Source organism: Sphaeramia orbicularis, chromosome 20, assembly GCF_902148855.1.
Source record: "Sphaeramia orbicularis chromosome 20, fSphaOr1.1, whole genome shotgun sequence".
In the NCBI taxonomy this organism is placed as follows: Eukaryota; Metazoa; Chordata; class Actinopteri; order Kurtiformes; family Apogonidae; genus Sphaeramia; species Sphaeramia orbicularis.
Window position 1 is genome coordinate 11,052,215 of NC_043976.1, and position 18,765 is coordinate 11,070,979.

Here is an 18,765-nt window from a genome sequence, read left to right on the forward strand (position 1 = left end):
GATATTTAATTTCAGTGCAGAAAAAAATAAAAAATCAGATACTTAATTTCAGTGCAAAAAAAATTCAGATACTTAATTTCAGTGCAAGAATAAAAGTTCAGATATTTAATTTCAGTGCAAAAAAAAAAAATCAGATACTTAATTTCAGTGCAAAAAATAATTCAGATACTAATTTCCGTGCAAAAAAAAGTTCAGACACTTAATTTCAGTGTAAAAAAAATCAGATACTTAATGTCAGTGCCAAAAAAAAATTCAGATACTTAATTTCAGTGCAAAAAAAAATTAATTTCAGTGCAAAAAAAAATTAATTTCAGTGCAAAAAAAAATTCAGATACTTTATTTCGATGCAAAAAATAATTAATTTCAGTGCAAAAAAAATTCAGATACTCAAATTTCAGTGCAAAAAATCATTCAGATACTTTCAGTGCACAAAAACAAAATCCAAATACTTAATTTCAGTGCAAAAAAAATTCAGATACTTACTTTCAGTGCAAAAAAACAAAATTCAGATACTTAATTTCAGTGCAAAAAAAGTTCAGACACTTAATTTCAGTGCAAAAAATCATTCAGATACTTACTTTCAGTGCAAAAAAACAAAATTCAGATACTTAATTTCAGTGAAAAAAAAATTCAAACACTTAATTTCAGTGCAAAAAATCATTCAGATACTTACTTTCAGTGCAAAAAAACCAAAATTCAGATACTTAATTTCAGTACAAAAAAATCAGTGCTACAAATTCAATGTCTTTTATAATTCAAAATCTGATAATACACATTTACTTCCGTAGTCTCCTTCTATAATTCACAATAATGACCTGATTTTCATGCATATATCTTTCACTCTCACTACGCTGTATTTCTTCTATTTCACTGTCCATTCAGGTGGTACGCTCAAGGAAAAAGAAGAGCTCATTTACACATGGTCTTCATCAGCTCCAACATTTCTCCTGTGATAGTCCAGTGCGTTACCTGATGTACTCTGAGGCTACTGCAGCTTTCATCAGCCTCCACTCAGACAACACATGCTGCTTTTACAAACCTGACTGTGACAAGTACATTTGTTTAACCCACTCAGCACCCTTAACCTTCAAGGGCCTGACCGCCACAAAGATCTCCGGTTACATCATGGGCTGGGGACCAGGCGCCGTCCTAACACTCCTAGATAGTGAGTTGAAGACTCTGGAGGATGTTCAGGACGCCCCAGATGTCTGTGTGTGTCAGGCTGCAGAGCATTCCACAGAGGTGGTGACTGCAGGCGTGGGGAATGTGTGTGTGTGGTCAGTGATGCTCATGAGGTGTAAGGTGAAGATAGTGGAAGGCCTGCACCACAGCACCGTTACCCATATGTCGCTGGCACATCCACAGTCTGATAAACCCCACAGAGCCTTTGTGGTGTGTGGGCATGTTGTGACTGTGGTTGATCTCGATGTTGGAAAAGTTCTGGATCACAAGAACGATCTCTGCTCACGGTGTGTAGTACATGTGATGTAAGCAGGGGAGGGATTTACCAGATTGTATGAGATGACATTTACAGTGTACATTCTCTGTATCTTCACAGCAATATCACTGCTATCGCATACTGCTCTCAACAAGACTGTTTGATAGTGGCTTCTAAAGAGCTGTCCATCAGAGTGTGGGGGCCAGACTGGGAGCTACGTTTTGCTTTTGTAGGACATAATGGTAAAGTATGACCAAGAAATTCCTGTCAGTTCGTCCCTTGAGAATCAGCTGCTTCTATGTCCACTTTTTCCTCATTTTGAGAAAATGGAGTTTGAAAATTTCACCTGTCTGATCTCTGATATTTGCAGAGTTATCAATCATCTTTTTGTGTGGAATAGTGTTGACTGTGGAAGGAACCCTAAACATATTTGTTAACATGTTCTAAATCTCCACAGGCTTACAGATATAAGAAGTTAAAAATGGACATAGAACTTTCTGATTCCAAGGTCTGGAAGTTGCCCCTGGTCAACAAGTTCAATGTCCAACAGAGGACCTGGGGCCTTTACAGGTGTCACTTATGATCCAAATCAGGAAGTTCTATGTCCACCACAGTTGTTTTTAAAGAAAGTTATGAACAAACTAAGAACGTTTTAGTCAGTGATTATATGTATTTTAAACTGATGTCACAAAATGCAACAGTAAAAACCATCCTTTGCTAGTGTTTTCCAATCCATATTTATTTAAGGTTGACAACTAAAACGAGCACATCTATCCTTTTTCATTAAAGGTAGAATGGTGAATAAACGTGTTAGGACACCTGGAGTACCTGAGGAAATTGTGTTAACTCCGTTTTCATGGCAAACAACCATTTTCCAGCCATACTTCAATCCTCAAAGGCAGGAGAATTAGTTGTGGAATGTAGGCAAATGATGTGTAACACCATGAACAACCTTTTTAAGACTGAGGATTGATGAGGATTGAAAATTCTTCGTACACTTATAGATAAAAGTCAATGAATGAGCCACATTCTCATTTGGACCTGACACCGGACAACATTGCTCACTCGACCAGAATCTATAACATAAAAAATAAAAATTAGAAAAAAGTGTATAAAATGCAAAAATTACATCAAAATTAAATATATATTCACAGATAAAAGGATTATATCAAATCAATGACAAGTCTGTAAATGAGCCAAATTCTCATTTGAACCTGAGGCCGGGACAATATTGGCCTCTTGACCAAAATCTAGTGTGAAAGAATGAAAGTATGAAAAATAAAACTGATCCAGAAATGCCAAATTTTGCATCAAAATGCCTCATACACTCGAATATAAAATGACTATCAAATACACAAGTTTATCAATGAGCCACCCTCTCAGACCTGACTCCGGGACAGCCTTGCCCATCAAAAAATGCCAAATCTGAACACTGAACTACTTTGAACAAACATGAAACAAAACTATTTACATGATAGCCCTGTTCAGACCAGTCATTTCAAACTTTTACCAGTATCAAAATGCCTTACTTAGGCATCAACGGCATACAGTAAACATGTCTCAGTCAATTTGAGACCCCCTCCATGTATTTTCTGAGCATACATCTTTTTTGAGTGATGTCACATGATCCAGGTATGTCCCCTGATTGGGTCCTTGGACATAGAACTACCTGATTTGAAACCAGCGCCACTCAGGACATAGAACTAAATGTTTCTAGGTGTGAGTGTGAGTAGATGTTTAGCTTGGAGCTAAGAACTTTGGGACATAAACTTAAATGGTTTTAGAATGTCCTGATATGCTTAACTCCATTTCTGCAAAAAGTGGACATAGAACCAGCTCATTCTCAAGGGACGAGTTATTTATTTTCCTTTTTGTGTTGGGATGTATTGGGAAAATGATTCTGCTTTGTGCTTGCTTCTGCTTGTCAGGCATGGTTAGCTCACTGTTATACTGCTCTGAACTGAGCATGCTGGTATCGGCCGCTGTGGATTGCACTATCAGGTGCTGGAATGTGGAAGAGGGCGATGTGATTGAATGTATTCACACAGAAAAGAGAAACCCTCCACTGGGCATTGAATGCACTAGACAGGGAGGCAGCTTCCTCTCATTCTCTTGCCAGGGAGTGGACTTGTGGACCTTCAGAAGATTGTACACCCTACACAGTGAACTAGGAGAAGACAGAGGCCCATTAAGACAAATCTTAGTCCCACCCTTACCTGCTCCATATCCTACCCGAGCCCTCTGCGTCAGGGGTGATAGGGATATCATACTAGTGACAGCAGAAACAGGAGCGGTGCTGACCTCTTTTCGAGGGGAGCAGAGGATTTTGTGTGCTGACTACTGTCTTCACAAAGAAATCCTCCTGGGCCTGACAGAGACAGGTACGGTGCTCCAAGCCAACACACTCACTAATCCAATCACGTTACTGCATGAGTGGAAGGGGAGAGGCCAGGGCCCATGGCAGCAGAAGCACTGTTACACCAAAGAAAATGATACCCAGAGTTTGTCAGCCCCTGGCCCTGCTTGCTGCCTGGTCCTCTACAGTTACGTAACTGATCCAAAGGGAGCCCTAGAGGAGTGGAGGGATTTGCAAGAGTGGAGAGGGTGCAGCAAAAGGGACATGAATTCTCTTGATGATGCAAAAAATATGTAAGTTTCATTCTGCATCAACTACATTGCAAACCCAGTTATCTTTATGGAGCGTCTATGAATAATTTATTATTAGGTTATTAATTAGATTGTAAATACTTTATCAATCATTAATCCTTTCATGCATAGTGGTCACTACAGTGGACATGTATTCTGCAGTTGTTCTTGTATATTCATGGATTTTGTTGTTTTACTTGCATATCAACCAACACAGTGGACACTTATGCATCATCCCATACACTGCAATTCATACCATTACGGTTCTTGATCAACCTGATCTGCAGTAACATATTTGAGTGTAAATCACTTGCTAGTGGTTATTAGACTGTAATTAACGTTTTTTTTTAAACAACATTTTTTGGGCATATCTGAGTAATAACTAGAGACCCAGGAAGGAAAAGTTTTGGCTTTTTTACATTTAATAATTGTCTTGATTGGAAACAGCATGATGCAACAGTTTTTTCAGATAGATTAAAAAAAAAAAAAAAAAAAAAATCTGGAATGTCCTTTGCAGTGGACAGCATTTTTTTTTTTTTTTTTTTTTTTTTTTTTTTATAAAGCTGTAAAACTCTTGTACCCTACAGAGGACAAAAATGCATTGCTGGGTCTCAGGAGGTTATAGAATGTTAAAATGTGAGAACAGATTAACAGCATTGAAAAAATATATTTCATAGTTTTCACACAGTATGTCAGTAAATGCATGGTGTCCAGCATTTTGTAATCCCATGAAAAATAGGTTCATAAAAAAAAATTCCATCTCATTGCTTTTTTCATACCTAAAGTGGAATAAAAACACTCAGGAAAAAAATCTTGATTAAGGTTCTCATAATTCATGCATGAAAGGATTAATAACCTGTTATGCCATCTCCATCACCCAGTGTTAATACTTGTCATCTTTATCTGGTATTTATTCATTTTTAGTCACTGTAGCTTGGCATAAGTCATCAAATGAACAGGTTCATATACTAAAGGTTTGGCAGTATTGCATTTAACACTTACAATTACATTCCCTTTTAGGAGATATTGATGACCAAAAATGGGGCAAGATAAATTAAGCTATGCAGCTAACAAGATCAGAGATTGAACAAATGAGACAGATAAAGCACAACAAATAGCCCAAAACTATGTTTGAGAATTATGTTATAATTCAATTGTTTGACTTGTGAAATGTTTAAAACCTAATTACTAACCTAGTTATAAATTATTTGTAATCTCTTTCGACTTATTGTAACTTAGTTCCACAAGTTATATTGGTAAATAATGTCTATTTCAGTGTAGTTGACTGTCCCTCTGTGTTTGAGACAGGTTTCTGGTTATTCTTGGCCAAAGAGGAGGCTGTGTGAGTGTTTTGACACTGAAAAATGGGACCATCTTGTGCAGAATACCAGCACACAATGGTCAAACAGTGACAACGATGGAAGCTTATCCTGAAAGAGGCTGCCTCCTCTCTGCAGGTACTGTCTATCTCAGGGAAAACTTCTGGACTATACATGTTTATAAGCAGTGTTAGAATGTGTTGAAATGCTTTTTACTCCGGTACTGTGCGTAAGAACAAATTTGAGGTTGGGATACATGGAGCTTATATTTCAGCATTTCACTTTTTTTGCACCTTTATACTTCTACTGTACTGTATCTCAGGGGCAAATGATTTTATTTGTCTGAAACCTTTAGTTTTTGAATATATATATTTTTTTACACAAAGCCAAATAAAAACTATAATATGATGATAAGAAAGTGTTTCAGTTATTTTTTATGTCAAACACTTAATAATTTAGGATCTCATTTAAGATTTGCCAATTTGAACAATTTTATTGTTTTTCATTTGGACTTTTTTGCTTGCACAGAACAAATTTTATGCATGTGTCACTGTCACCCTTCTGTATATTTGTGTTATTCATCACTATCTTAAGAAATTTAACGAACTAAACACTTAATCACTGCTGTTATATTAGTGTAACCACCACAGTGGATTTGAAATGAAACAATTGAGATGTGATTGAAGTATGGACTTTCAGAACAATCCTCATATTTATAACAATCTTAGTTTGTCCTTTTGAGCCTTTAAAAAGTGGACAGACTATGTTTAAAAATAGTTGGAATTAGTTAATGGTTAAGGCAATATTTTTGGTAAAACCATTGAATTAAAGCTGAAAATCCACATTTCACATCTTGACTGATTTATTTTCAATCTACTGTGATGGTTTGCAGAGAAAAGTTATATATGTGTCACTGTCCAAATATATATAGACCTGAATAAAATGTTAAGATACGATACAGGACTGATAAAGAGTGAAGGACTAATTGTATGGACAGAGCGAACCCACTGGAGTCTCTTATCTTTGCACACACATTCCACAAGTATTACACAGGTCATGCATCCCCCCTTCCCCCATTACCCCCCATTTTTTTTCCTTCACGTCTGCTGTCGGCCTTGATGTTCACGCTGTCCCCCCAACTTCCTTCAAATCCATGAAAAAATCCCAGCATGTGTCCACGTGTACTGTGTAAAAATGTATGATGTCTTATATTTGTGCTTTGCATTATCTTCTTCTGTACTTTTAACGCAGTTTCGTAGAGGGATGGGTCTTGTGGCGGCGCTGTATCGGCAGCGGCTGAAGTCCCTAATCTTCTTGAATGAAATTTCGTTTGTAGTACTTTGTACTGTCAAATGACAATAAAAGCAAACCTTGAACAATACGATACGATATATGATATGATATGATATATACATTGTGCTGATAAAACATACTTTGAGTAAGATGTAAGATATCAAATACAGAACTTTTATTTGAAGTACAGTATTTTCACAGGATGGTTGTGGTACTTTTTCTCAAGTGAAAATATGCAAATACTACTTCTGCCTCTACATGTCAGTTTAACATTACCCTCGTCTCCATCTGACAGGTGAGGACAAGACAGTAGTGGTGTGGCTGGTGAATCCCTGCATTTCAGAATGTCTCACCAAACAGATGAGCCTGTATTGCGGCCAGCCTCACGTGTACCTGGCAGTGCTGGGACCTCGGTTAGCCCTGACCTTTGAAGAACCTGCCAGTGGCACCTATAGCCTGATGCACTTCAACTTCACTGACCAGACTCAGACCGATCACCCACCCAGAGAAGAGCATTTAGACCACTTTACAGGTGACACAGACTATTTGTATTCATAATGAGTTGTCTGCAGTGGCGTAGTGGTCCCTGGAGAAGTGTGTATACCCTAAATTTTTGCCCTTTTTTTTCTTTTTTTTTTTTTTTTTTAAAAGTAGTCCAGTAAAATGCCGTTTTAGAAACAGTGACATGTAAGACTGTTCTATTTAGTTTACCCAAAAATCCATCAGTAGTATTTGCTCACTGTTATAAAATTATCATGACTTGATCAGGAGCAGTTTGTAGGTATTACTGGTCACACAAGCTGCTGCATGACTGTAAATGTATTCAACATGAGGCAAACATAGGATAAAGTTAGCCTTTCATAACGTTAGCCTACTCATACACTTTAACTATTGGCAACAAAATCTCTTCTAAATGTACAGTCATATGGCTAGTAATTTCAAACAGTGACTCATTTGGAAACCATCTTAAAACTTACCTCAGAATTATGTATTCCATGAAAGTAGGTTCTCTCGATACGTGTCACTCATTTGAAAGACGTTTATTCTGCCTTTCTTGTCCGCTTTTCCAATTATCGCGCATCTTTCAATGAGACATGCAGTCGCCGGTCAATCAACTGGGGTGGCACTGGTACCTGTGGTGTCCAATCAGGTTCCAGAGGCGGCCAACGCAAAGTTAGCAATATTTTTGTTGGCATGACCCGCCCCACTCTGCCTCTGATTGGCTCATCAGTCCTCATGCCTAAAGTTAACGGCCTGATCACAATCAAGGGTACCAGAAAGGGTGCACATATAGATAAAAAATAATAATACTCTATCAAAAAATTAGACAGGCCATTTTATTTCTCTGATATTTCTCTTTTAAAGTCCAAAATATTTTTGTATTATGGTGTCTACTAAAAATTTCACAGGCTTGCCCCTGTCAAATCAGAAATTATTGGGTGTACAGACGCTACAGCCTAATAGCCTCCATATTTAATGCCTTCAAAGATATACAAATGTTTCAGCACTCAGGATAATCATGCATTGTTTAGTGCATAGATGTCGTGTCCAAAGCATGCATGCTGAAAAATTCCATATATTGACAGAAACAATCAAATTAGATTTTGAATATGGTGTACGGACACTACTTGGTGTATGGACTCTACAAGATTGGAATGGAAATCTGGCTTACCACATGGTCGCATCTCTCAACTAAGTCTTCCTGGTACAGGAGTAAATAAACATTTGTGAACAAGTTATAACAATATATCTATAAGGCATATACGCCATATTATTGATGGAAGTATATTGGTGTACGGACACTACATGAATTTTGGTGAACAACGCGCCATTGAAAACATGCGGTTCGACGTAAACATCCGTTTGCCACATTGTTACCAAATTTTCTGCAGCCACAGAGCATACTAAAATCTGTGTAGTTGTGCATATTTAGTCATAATAATACTTAAATAACAGGTTCCCAGTCTATTATTACAATTAAAGGGCTGTAAAAGAAGGGTTTTCAGAACAAAATGGTTGATTGTCTTAATACTGAAAATAAGAATTGATAATCAAACAGCTGTTCAACAAAAATGATCAATAAATGAAAAGCAATGTGATGTGTGTATTTTGTAATAAAAAAGACACAGGAGTTGAGTAGTAATTATTTATTGTGTTACAAAACATTATGTACAATAATTTTGCTCTCTTATAACAATAAAATTGTGCATGTTTTCAACGCTCATTGGGTCGCTGTTTTATCAGTTTTTATCCGATTTTCTTCAAATTTGGAGGATTGCAAGATTTAGTAGTAAGATGGCCAAAGAAACATTTTGGGAATGTTTTTGTGGGTATCTTTTTGCAATACTGATTAATAACTGATGCGAATATACTTGCGCACCTTGATTGTGATCAGGCCGTAACCAATCTAATCAGTGAAGGTACCAAGTACTAGCCAGTTAGAGGCAGAGTAGGGTGGGTCATGGCTTCACCATCCTAGGGGAAAACATGGGCAGTTTGGTTCAGATAATACTGTGATGGTGCACATTAGAGAGATTTAGAAGTGGATATACACAATGCTGACTAAAAAATAAGTAGGTATATTCCGTATACCCTGGACTACACCGCTGGTTGTCTGATGCTGATGGTGTCTTATTGTTTGTGTGTGACTGAGCTGGTGTTTTACCCCTTTTCTTGCAGGACTTTGTGTGTGTCCTGACCTGGAGGTATTTGTCTCCAGTAGTCTTGATGGGACAGTGCACATCTGGAATGAAGAGAATCGTCTGATCAGGTTGGACCTCGTTACAGATGTAAAAAGTAGTCAGCTATTTTGGACTCAGTATTTTGCATAGATTATTTGTACTCACTGCAGGGTGGTTGTGTGTTTTTAATCCCAAAAGTACACTCCAGTTGAATGCAGTACCTGAGTGTATTGCTTATAGTGGGTTCGGAGAAGTGTTACTGGGCATCAGAGGGAGCCTGTACAAGATGAACTGTGCAAAGTTTCTGCCACGCTATTACCAGAAAATGGTATTTAAGGCTAACTCATTTACTAACTCATTTACTTTATCATGCAAAATGTCACCAAAATGTTTATTTACTCTCATTTTATATTGACAGTTGTTTTATACATATCATGGTGACCTGCTTCCTGACTTACCAATCACTAAAACTGACGAATCCCCCAAAACACAGTAGGATATTATTTGTATCATCTACTAAGATTAACCAGTAGTAGTGACTTACTGTAATAATGTCTGAACTGTATTTGTCTACACAGGACAGTGGAAAGAGTCCAAAATGAGGTACTACCAGCAATGACCAACCTCGTCTTGAGTGAAAACATGTGAAAGATATTTTTTAAAATGTGAGACGTTGCATGTCTGTCATCAGGTAAAAATGTTTGTGAATATTTTCATGGGTCTTATTCCAGGAACATGAGAGCTTGGTGAACCTGAGCAGGGACCTAGCAGCGCTTCTACAAGGAACAGTGAAGTGCACAAAACCAAAGCCTCCCAGCACTAAAGAAACCAGGAAAGAAGCCTTTAACCGCTACATGAAAATGATATATGGGCTGCCTTACAATATTAAGGTTTATATATTTACATTACTATTTTAATTATAAGGCAGCATTATTTTGGATGTTTTTTCATCCTATGTTTCTGCATAACTCACTTCTAGCTTTCCCTTAAAGTGACACTGTCAATAGAAAGCTAACTACTGTAATTCTGTTTTCAGGGTGACTTGGAGGACAGCTTTGATCCAGATATGTATTCATTCGATCCTGTACCATATACCAAACCATGTGACGTTCCTGCTATAGCAGAGGATGTTTCCCCTAAAATAAACATTCCTGTTCAAGTAGAGAAAAAGAAGATCAAGGTAACAATTTAGGATCGCCTTTTGGAATTCAGACATTTATAGCGTTCTACATAGTGAAACATGATAGATAAAATTATCAGCACGCACAGTATTTTATTGTTTTACCGTAAGTATTTAAGGGCACAAAGTTTATTGCCAACAGCAGAAGAAAAAGGCCCCTGAACCTGAAAAAATCTCTAAACCAGTGACCCCAAGGAAAGTTAAGCCATGTGTTTTAAAGGCTGACAGTGTTACACCTGAGGAACCTGTCATAGTTGAAAAGGTAAGAGAATTTCACTAAATATACCTCAACTCATGATACAGCAGCTCTTATTCATAGATGTCATATATTATGACTTGTCTCTGCAGCCTCAGGAGATGGTTTTTCCAGTAGAAGAGCCCAAACCCTTAACTCCAGTTGTTCGTCCAAAGACCCCTGCACCACAACACGCCACACCTCAGCCCCCACCCAGGGAACCTTCCCCAGAACTGCCAGCATTCCTCAAAGAATTTGCTGACACAGACTGGTTTAAAGACCTATACCCTGATGATAAGGTATACTGACAGTCATTAGAAACTTTGAGGTAGAAATGTATGCATATTTCTACTTGTAGGGGGGTTGCAATTATTCATTGTGGATTTATTGATGACTTAGTGCTCAGTTTGTTGAGATAATGATGAGTTGTCATGTTGTCACGGTTCATTGCACATGGGTTGGTCTCTTTGCAAAAGTGGACCAAATACACATTGAACAATACTCAGTGGGTATCTACACAATTTGAGGATTGGTTCTGAAGGCCTATATAAAGGCCCAAAAAAGGCCACCATTGTTAGTCCAGTGAACGGCATCATGCCACGTCTATCATGTGAACAATGTCTCCGGGCACTGGGTATGGTGGAGGCTGGTTTGAGCTACAGTGATAGAGCCTGGTGTATGTATGGGCTGTTCCCAACCCACAATCAGAAACCTGGTTGAACGCCACGACACCACAGGCTCTGTTGACCATAGACCGCGTCCAGGGCGAGAGAGAGAGACACCTCCAGACCAGGACCGCTACTGTTATGACTTTATGTTTGGCAGGTGCCATTTTCTTTTGTGAAGTTTTTTTTTTTTGAAATTATTCTTGAAACTTTAGATTTTTGTTTCTGTATGCCAATATCCTAAACAAATGATTCATATGAAAAAATTCCAGTTTAGAGTTTTAAAATAAAAATTATGTCGAAAAATTTGGTCTCAAAGTTTTCATTGACTGTGAGTGTAGATTATGTTTAAATGACAGGTTGAACCAGGGTTGAGCTCAGGCAAGTGTACAATTTGACATGTGTATATGTATTTCTACAGTCTGTCCTGACCACCCTGTCTCCAGATGACTTTTCCCTACAACTGCTGGCCTATTTCAACACCTGCGCCGCTACTGCTCCATCCAGGATTACGATCCTTGCTGCATTGCAGACGCTGCACATGCATGGTCTCATACAGAAAATAGACAAGCTTCACCAAGACTTGATTGACTCAGTGCCCAGAGCAGTGAAACCTCACATGGTACTATATGCTTAACATAGCCACCGTGTGTTTAAATGTGAGGTGATAATTGATTTCTTTGTGTTGCAGTCACCCTATGAACAGGCTGTGCTTGGACAAATGCTTCATCTGATGACGTGTCTGAAACCTGCTGGCTCTAAACTTGTGATAAACCTTCTCACTCTTCTCGCCTACAAAAATCTGGGCCTCCGGTTGGTACCTAGTGACAGAGATCATTGTGTTTGATCAGCAACTCGTCATTTATATATAATTCTACCATTATGAAATCAGCAAAAATCTAAGTTTTTCTCATGTCCTTTGTTAACAGAGGAAGAATTCTGCGCATGATCACAGCTTTAGGTGTTGATGAGGCTGAACAGTGGCTGTGGCCGGAGCTGGAGAGCTGGGAGTCAGAGCTTCCGAACCAGTGTGATGTCTGGAAGAGCCTCCATAACAGAGCAGAAAACTGGCTGGAGATATGGACCTCCAAATACAAAGTAGTCTGCATATTCAACTTCCCTTTTTTAATTTAGTTTGGGTATTACAATCCGTTCAAGTATTTATGAGTGAGGCAAAAGGGCAGGACAGGTGTTTGAAAACTGAGAGGATAGTCTCAGTTGTTAATCTGCTCTCTTCTGTTTCCGTTGTCCTTTACCGTGACCCGAATACGAGCACGAGAGCTTCCCATGGTGTTGTTGACTGGCACAGCCGGTCGTGTCACAAGTTGTTCAGGCTTGATTAACTGTTTTACCTCAGGTCTCCTCTCTCTCTTTCCATTCTGTAAGGATTGTAAGAGGTACCTGTTCCTCAAGAGAACAGAGGACCGGAAGCCAGCATCATTCTCTGTGGTAGATGTGCTGAATTACTTCTGCTCTGTCCAGAAAGAGGCCAAAAGGACTGCACCAGCTCGTGTCAGAAATACAGTACTTCTACCTCTTTATGACTGGTACAGCTACTATTCTATTAAACTACCCAGTGTCAGTGGTGCTGCAAACTGTAGTGTACATTCAATATTTACTGTTCTGTCTATGCTTGTAGTGTTTCTCACCCAATCCATCGTCTTGGAGAGACGTATAGCATGGCCAGGATACGCAAACCACAAGGTAAGATTTGGTTCACTTAAGCAAAGACTTCTTACTAAATTCAATCTTTCCTGATGTTCTTTTTTGTTTCTGTCTTACAGGCTTAATCCTGCCTCCCCTTCGAAACCGTCCATCACTCATGCACTTCCCCAAGTTCATTTCTTTGCCTTTACCTCATATTACCCTCTCCCCCTTTCACATCTACTCAGACGAGGACTGGCTGAAAGCCCCCTATCGCCGCTACTTTATCCAGCAACAGTCACATGTCGAGTACTACAGATAATGCCTCAGTCTGGCATTTACTTTACTCACAATTGACAGTAAAATATGGTCACTGTTTGAGAATTAAACACTCTCTCCTTCATGAGTGATTTATTATTTGAACAGCATTCAGGTGGTACAAAGGTGATTTGGTAAATTTCCTGATGTTTGGTGATACTTTCCACTCTATATGCAAGATGATTGAATACAAAACCATATTTGCAAGCATTATAAGTGAGATGCTGAAGAAATACTGTATCATGGATAAATAAATGAAAACAACAAAGAATGAAAGATGATTTTTTTTAGGTTTAAGAGAGCTGTCTCTAATTAAACCTTAATATTTGCATTACATTCTTTATCTGTGATATGCAAATATTTAGCACATTCAAAACACAATACTACTAACCACTAATCAAATACAATGCAGTACATGTAATAGCTGATAAATATAAAGGCACATAAGACGTCAGGCTGTAATATTCAACCAACCTCAAGTAGTAACTCATGTTTGGGAAAGACACACAAAACTCATTACAGTACAGTAATATAGCACCTCTTGATTAAAGTATAACATTGGACAGATATGAGATCCCTCTCCAGTCCTAAAGAAAGAAACCCTATTGCAAACTCTGCCACCTTATCTGAATTTAGTACATGCTGTCTTACGATACTGTCCGACTTTTTCACTCATAATGGAGGAAAGCACAAAAAAAGCATTCTACTCCTCACATAAAATACACAGCAATTATTAAGAAAATAGAAAAGGATAACAATACAAGGTTATCTTTGGGGTGACCAGGTGATTGTCCTCTACATTACTCTGCCTTGTCGGTGAGTGGACGATAAATTCCACACTTGCACTAGTCCAATAAGTCTTTATCATAATTGAGTAGGTCACATGTGAGGAAGAGGTCAGAGCGCCCACTGTGTAGTAGCACCCTGTTGAGTTGGGTACTAGTAGCATTGATTTCTGTGGTTTCATCCAGAGGCCAGTCTAAGAGCTGGGCACTTGAGGGAAGCTCTGGGAGGCCTGGCTGGTAGTCCTCCAGCGGGTTAGGGTACAGTAGCTGACGGAGGGAGGACATCCTTGCAGCGGTCCTCACCAAGTCCAACAGACCAGCCGTGGAGAGCGGGTTGAGAGCCAGAGCCAAGCTCTTAAGGGACCGGCAGCCTCCCAGTGAGGGCAGCAGGAGCCCCAGCAGGCCGTCAGTGAGGCCACAGCCACTTAAAGAAAGGTGTTGCAGGCTGCTGGAAGCCTGGAATAGGAGGCGACGAACAGATGGCAGCGTGGTTTCATCCAGACGGTTTTCACTCAGATCCAGCTGCTGCAGTGTGTTGGCATGATGGCTGCAAGACAGATAGGCCAGGTCAGCTGGGCTCAGGCTCAGGTATGGGAGTTCCAAGATTTCCAGAGGCTGAGACAGTGAGCTGTAACAAAGGAAAAAATGAAAAAGTATTTACTTATTTCTTTAAATAATTAATATTAAATCTAAATGAGTAATTATTTGCATTTCTTGATAAACAACATGTAATTTTCAATTCTTTGCATCCATAATAAATACTAAATTGCAAATGGAACACAACTGCTTAAAACACAAGTAATAGAAGGGTTAAACAAGGGGTAACATAGGTCATTTGATATCCACATATCATTTCATAATGGCCTATAACAAATTTCTTATGGTCAAAACTCGGCTCTTTTTCACATTTAATTTGTTTTCATATTATTAACAACATTTATACACATTTTCAATAACGCTTTGAAACAATACATAAAAGTTTACAGAAAATATTTTCACTACAGTTACAGTACTGTGCAAAAGCCTTAGGCCACCTTTAGTTTAGTTGTTTTGGCAGGTTTCGGAATAAACAGGTACCTTCATGTTTCATTCTCTTCATTAAAATACAGCAGGAAATGTGTGGACAGTATTAAATGGATTCTACAGTTTAAAGTCAATATTTAGTGTTCCCTCCATTTGGATTTAGTATATCTTAAACTCCCTTGGGATCACTGTTTGGAAGGTTTCTTAAATAATCTTGTGGTATATTACAACATGCTTCTTTCAGAACATCCCAGAGTTTTTCTTTGTTTTTTATTCTTTTCTCTATCCAGATTGATTCCATTTAGCTTCTGCAATATTTAACTGTTAGTTTTTATTGTTGTTTAAGTATTTCCTATATATTCCAGTTGTACACGTGTATATAAAAAGACTATGAACTGCAAATGTATTGTCATTATATCCATGCTAAAACAACATATCTAATGCTGGCCTAAATCTTTTGTACAGTAGTCGATAGTTATAGAAGAAGTCCATCTAATCTGCTTTGTGACCTATTCACTCTCCTCCATGTTTTGTGTTGCCATGTAAATTTCCATTGTACATCCTTGTCAAATGGAGGAAAGCAAACACTATCAAAATAAAAATAAAATAATTCAATAATATGTGTTACATGTACATCATCACGTGGTTTTTGTCACCATTTTACATAAGTAGTTTAAAAAATACGTAACATGATTGCATATTATGATGAAATGTCCTGGCCGTACCTGAGCAGGACACGAAGTTGTCCAGGCAGGCGCAGTGCAGTGAGGCTGAGTCGCTGCAGGTGTTGGAGATGTGTCAGACCCTGTGACAAGTCCCTAAGCGCCTCTTCCTGTCCATGATGGTCTCTATGAAAATCTAAATTACAGTAATGCAGGCGAAGGGAGTTCAGTGTAGGGAAGGTCGAGAGGAGAGGCAGCAGCTCAGCTAAACCAGCCACTCCGAGGCTGCTGTATCTGACATCCACCCCCAGAAGACCCTGTCTTGGCAGAAGGTCCAACAGGGTTTTGATACTTGACACAGAAATTTCCTCCACACGAAGGTATCTACACTGAAGTTTGAGGGGGCCGTGTGTGTTCAGAGCCACGCGAACTCGCTCCCACGAGCGGGCATTGACAAAAAGATCAGCCCTCACATGCAAGGACACATCACTGACTCCATCTTTTTCTTCACTGTCGTTACTGCTGCTTCCTTCATCAGTCAGTGCACCTTCTCTCTTCCTCTCCATCTCCATCCTCCTCCTCACACCCTTAATCAGCTCCTCTTCACCTATTACAACAGATGATCCTGTCCCCTCTTTGTGGTTTCTTTCCTTGCTATCCACTATTTCCAACCCCAGCTTCCTCTGTCCTCTCTCTCTTTTCACATCCCTTTCTCTCTGTAAAGCTGAGAACCTTTTCCTTTCCCGCTCTCCTTCTCTCTTCTGTGCCCTCTGTGCTCCAGCTTTGGCCTGTACAACCATAGTGCAGAGAGCGACAGTCAAAGACCAGCCACCCATTGGGTCTCCCATCCCTCCCTCATCACCTTGAAGTCCACAGAGGTCCAAGAATTGCAAAGCACACCTAGAAAAAGCAGTGGAGGGAGGTAATCAGATCCATTACTTAAGTACTAATACTTAACTGTGAAAATACTTAAAGATATATATAAGATATAATAAAGATGAAATTGTGTAGCTTGGGTTGGGTTTCAAAAAAAGCCTTAAAAATGTAAAATGTAAAAATAAAGTATTATTATGTAAAATTATTTTAATGAAAGATAAATAAGCACAGAAGCAAGTACTTTTAATTCTTTGGTATTAAATGCAGTCCACATAATTCAGTGGACAGGAACAAGACACCAAAAATAGGGCTTTGTCTTCATCTTATTCCTTTTTCTGACACTAATTTTGAGAAGAAAAAAAAAATTTGCAACGTGCGCTTCAGTCTGTTGTTACTATGTTATTGTATTCGTATTACTGTTGTATTCATGGGCATGTTGCATTTTACTGATGTAGATGTTAGGACCTCATTACAGTCTTTCTATACTGTTGGCACCTTAATCAATATTAAGTACTATAAAGCTAATATTAAGTTACTTTTGTGTAACACTCTGTAGGATTGTATGTTCGTACCATCACTGTCCTGTGTACACCGTGGATTTCTAAAAAGTCTATTTTTCATGAGGTTAGAAAAACAGCCCTGGTTTATATATATATATATATATATATATATATATATATATATATATATATATATATATATATATGCACTTCCTATCTCAATCATGTTGTTAGAGAATTTCCTTTAGTTTAACACAATCAATATCCAAACGTTAGAAGATTCAATTAATTAAAGTTCTCAGGCAAATGTAATTCAGTAAAAGGTACAATAATCACATCTGAGATGTGGTGATGCAGAAGTATACAGTAGCATAAAATGGAAACACTTTAATACGTCAAATTTAAACTCAAGTACAGTGCTTGAGTACAAATACTTAATTACATTACAGCACAGGGATAGAGTTAAAGGTCTCACATGTTACTGATCACCATGTATGTACTGCTAAATAAAAAGAGACATGCACTAAATAATAATGAAATTTTACTCAGTCTCCAACTCACCTGTGGTCTGAAAGTCCTCTGACAACTGCTAACAAAAGAGCCTGGATACATAGTCGATTTGGCGGAGTTTGCCCCTGTTTTCTCCGTCCTCCGACCCGCAGAGTGCGTTCAGGCCACCGCTGCACCAGTTCACCCACAGCCAGCGGTCTGCAGCTGCTGAAGGCGGCCTCCAGCAGGGCTCTGTACAGCTCCCTGGGCACCCACCTCAGCCAACACGGAGACGAGCTGTGGTCACTCACTACTTCCTTGGCACAAATACTTACCAAGGAAAGCACCATTGTGGCACACAGCAAGGTGAGCTTCAAGCATAAAAACAAAACCACAGTAAAATGCTTTTCTGTTAAGCAACTACACTTAACACTAGCTAGCAACTTACAACTAGCGTCAAGCTAAGATTAGTTTTACGACAGTAAGGCGATGCAGACTTGTAAAGCTCTAAATAACCCCTTCCTGCCTTACTAGGATTAATAACCTATGCTGCTAAACTCTTCGCATGTGAAATAAACGCTAGCATCATGTTAGCTTCCTCAACAAACTGAGCTGAATGAGGAAACTACAGAAGTGTTTACAATTTACACTGACGCATGGCAGTGACGTAACACGCACGGCTACGTCACGACTGTAGAAAACAAAACACAGATAAAACCTGAATTAAGTTATTTTAAAATAACTTTTTTTTAAATAACTTTTTTTAAAATAACTTGCACTATTAAGTTATTTTAACGTCCCGATGTTGTTTTTGTAACTCATTGAGTCAACAATACGTTGATTCACTACATTTGTATTGTCATCAAGTGCAGTACAGTGGATATATTTTATATTCATCAACTTTTATTTCTGAAAAACGCATTCTATGGCCTATTCCTCCAAACAACACATGTATTTATGGAGCTAATACGAGGAAAGGAGCTCCATTTATGTACAAATAGGAACAAGATA

At 38.6% G+C, this 18,765-nt stretch overlaps 3 protein-coding genes across 3 annotated transcripts; 2 read left to right on the plus strand and 1 right to left on the minus strand.

Annotated features, from left to right (window-relative positions):
- The first annotated feature begins 5,436 nt into the window (after positions 1–5,436).
- On the plus strand, positions 5,437–10,593 carry LOC115411179 (WD repeat-containing protein 97-like). Its single transcript, XM_030123165.1, has 8 exons — positions 5,437–5,541; positions 6,992–7,228; positions 9,376–9,466; positions 9,576–9,705; positions 9,796–9,869; positions 9,956–9,980; positions 10,109–10,267; positions 10,414–10,593. The coding sequence occupies exons 1-8, from the start codon at positions 5,502–5,504 to the stop codon at positions 10,567–10,569; spliced, it is 912 nt and encodes a 303-aa protein (XP_029979025.1). The 5' UTR covers positions 5,437–5,501; the 3' UTR covers positions 10,570–10,593.
- Positions 10,594–10,716: 123 nt separating this feature from the next.
- On the plus strand, positions 10,717–13,441 carry LOC115411174 (uncharacterized). Its single transcript, XM_030123156.1, has 8 exons — positions 10,717–10,819; positions 10,906–11,091; positions 11,879–12,079; positions 12,149–12,270; positions 12,387–12,555; positions 12,844–13,004; positions 13,097–13,161; positions 13,242–13,441. The coding sequence occupies exons 2-8, from the start codon at positions 10,915–10,917 to the stop codon at positions 13,421–13,423; spliced, it is 1,077 nt and encodes a 358-aa protein (XP_029979016.1). The 5' UTR covers positions 10,717–10,819; positions 10,906–10,914; the 3' UTR covers positions 13,424–13,441.
- Positions 13,442–13,495: 54 nt separating this feature from the next.
- LOC115411164 (leucine-rich repeat-containing protein 14) lies at positions 13,496–18,396 on the minus strand. The gene is made up of 3 exons (XM_030123134.1): positions 17,827–18,396; positions 15,953–16,789; positions 13,496–14,832 (listed from the first exon to the last, which is right to left on the minus strand). The coding sequence occupies exons 1-3, from the start codon at positions 18,102–18,104 to the stop codon at positions 14,265–14,267; spliced, it is 1,683 nt and encodes a 560-aa protein (XP_029978994.1). The 5' UTR covers positions 18,105–18,396; the 3' UTR covers positions 13,496–14,264.
- Positions 18,397–18,765: the final 369 nt, after the last annotated feature.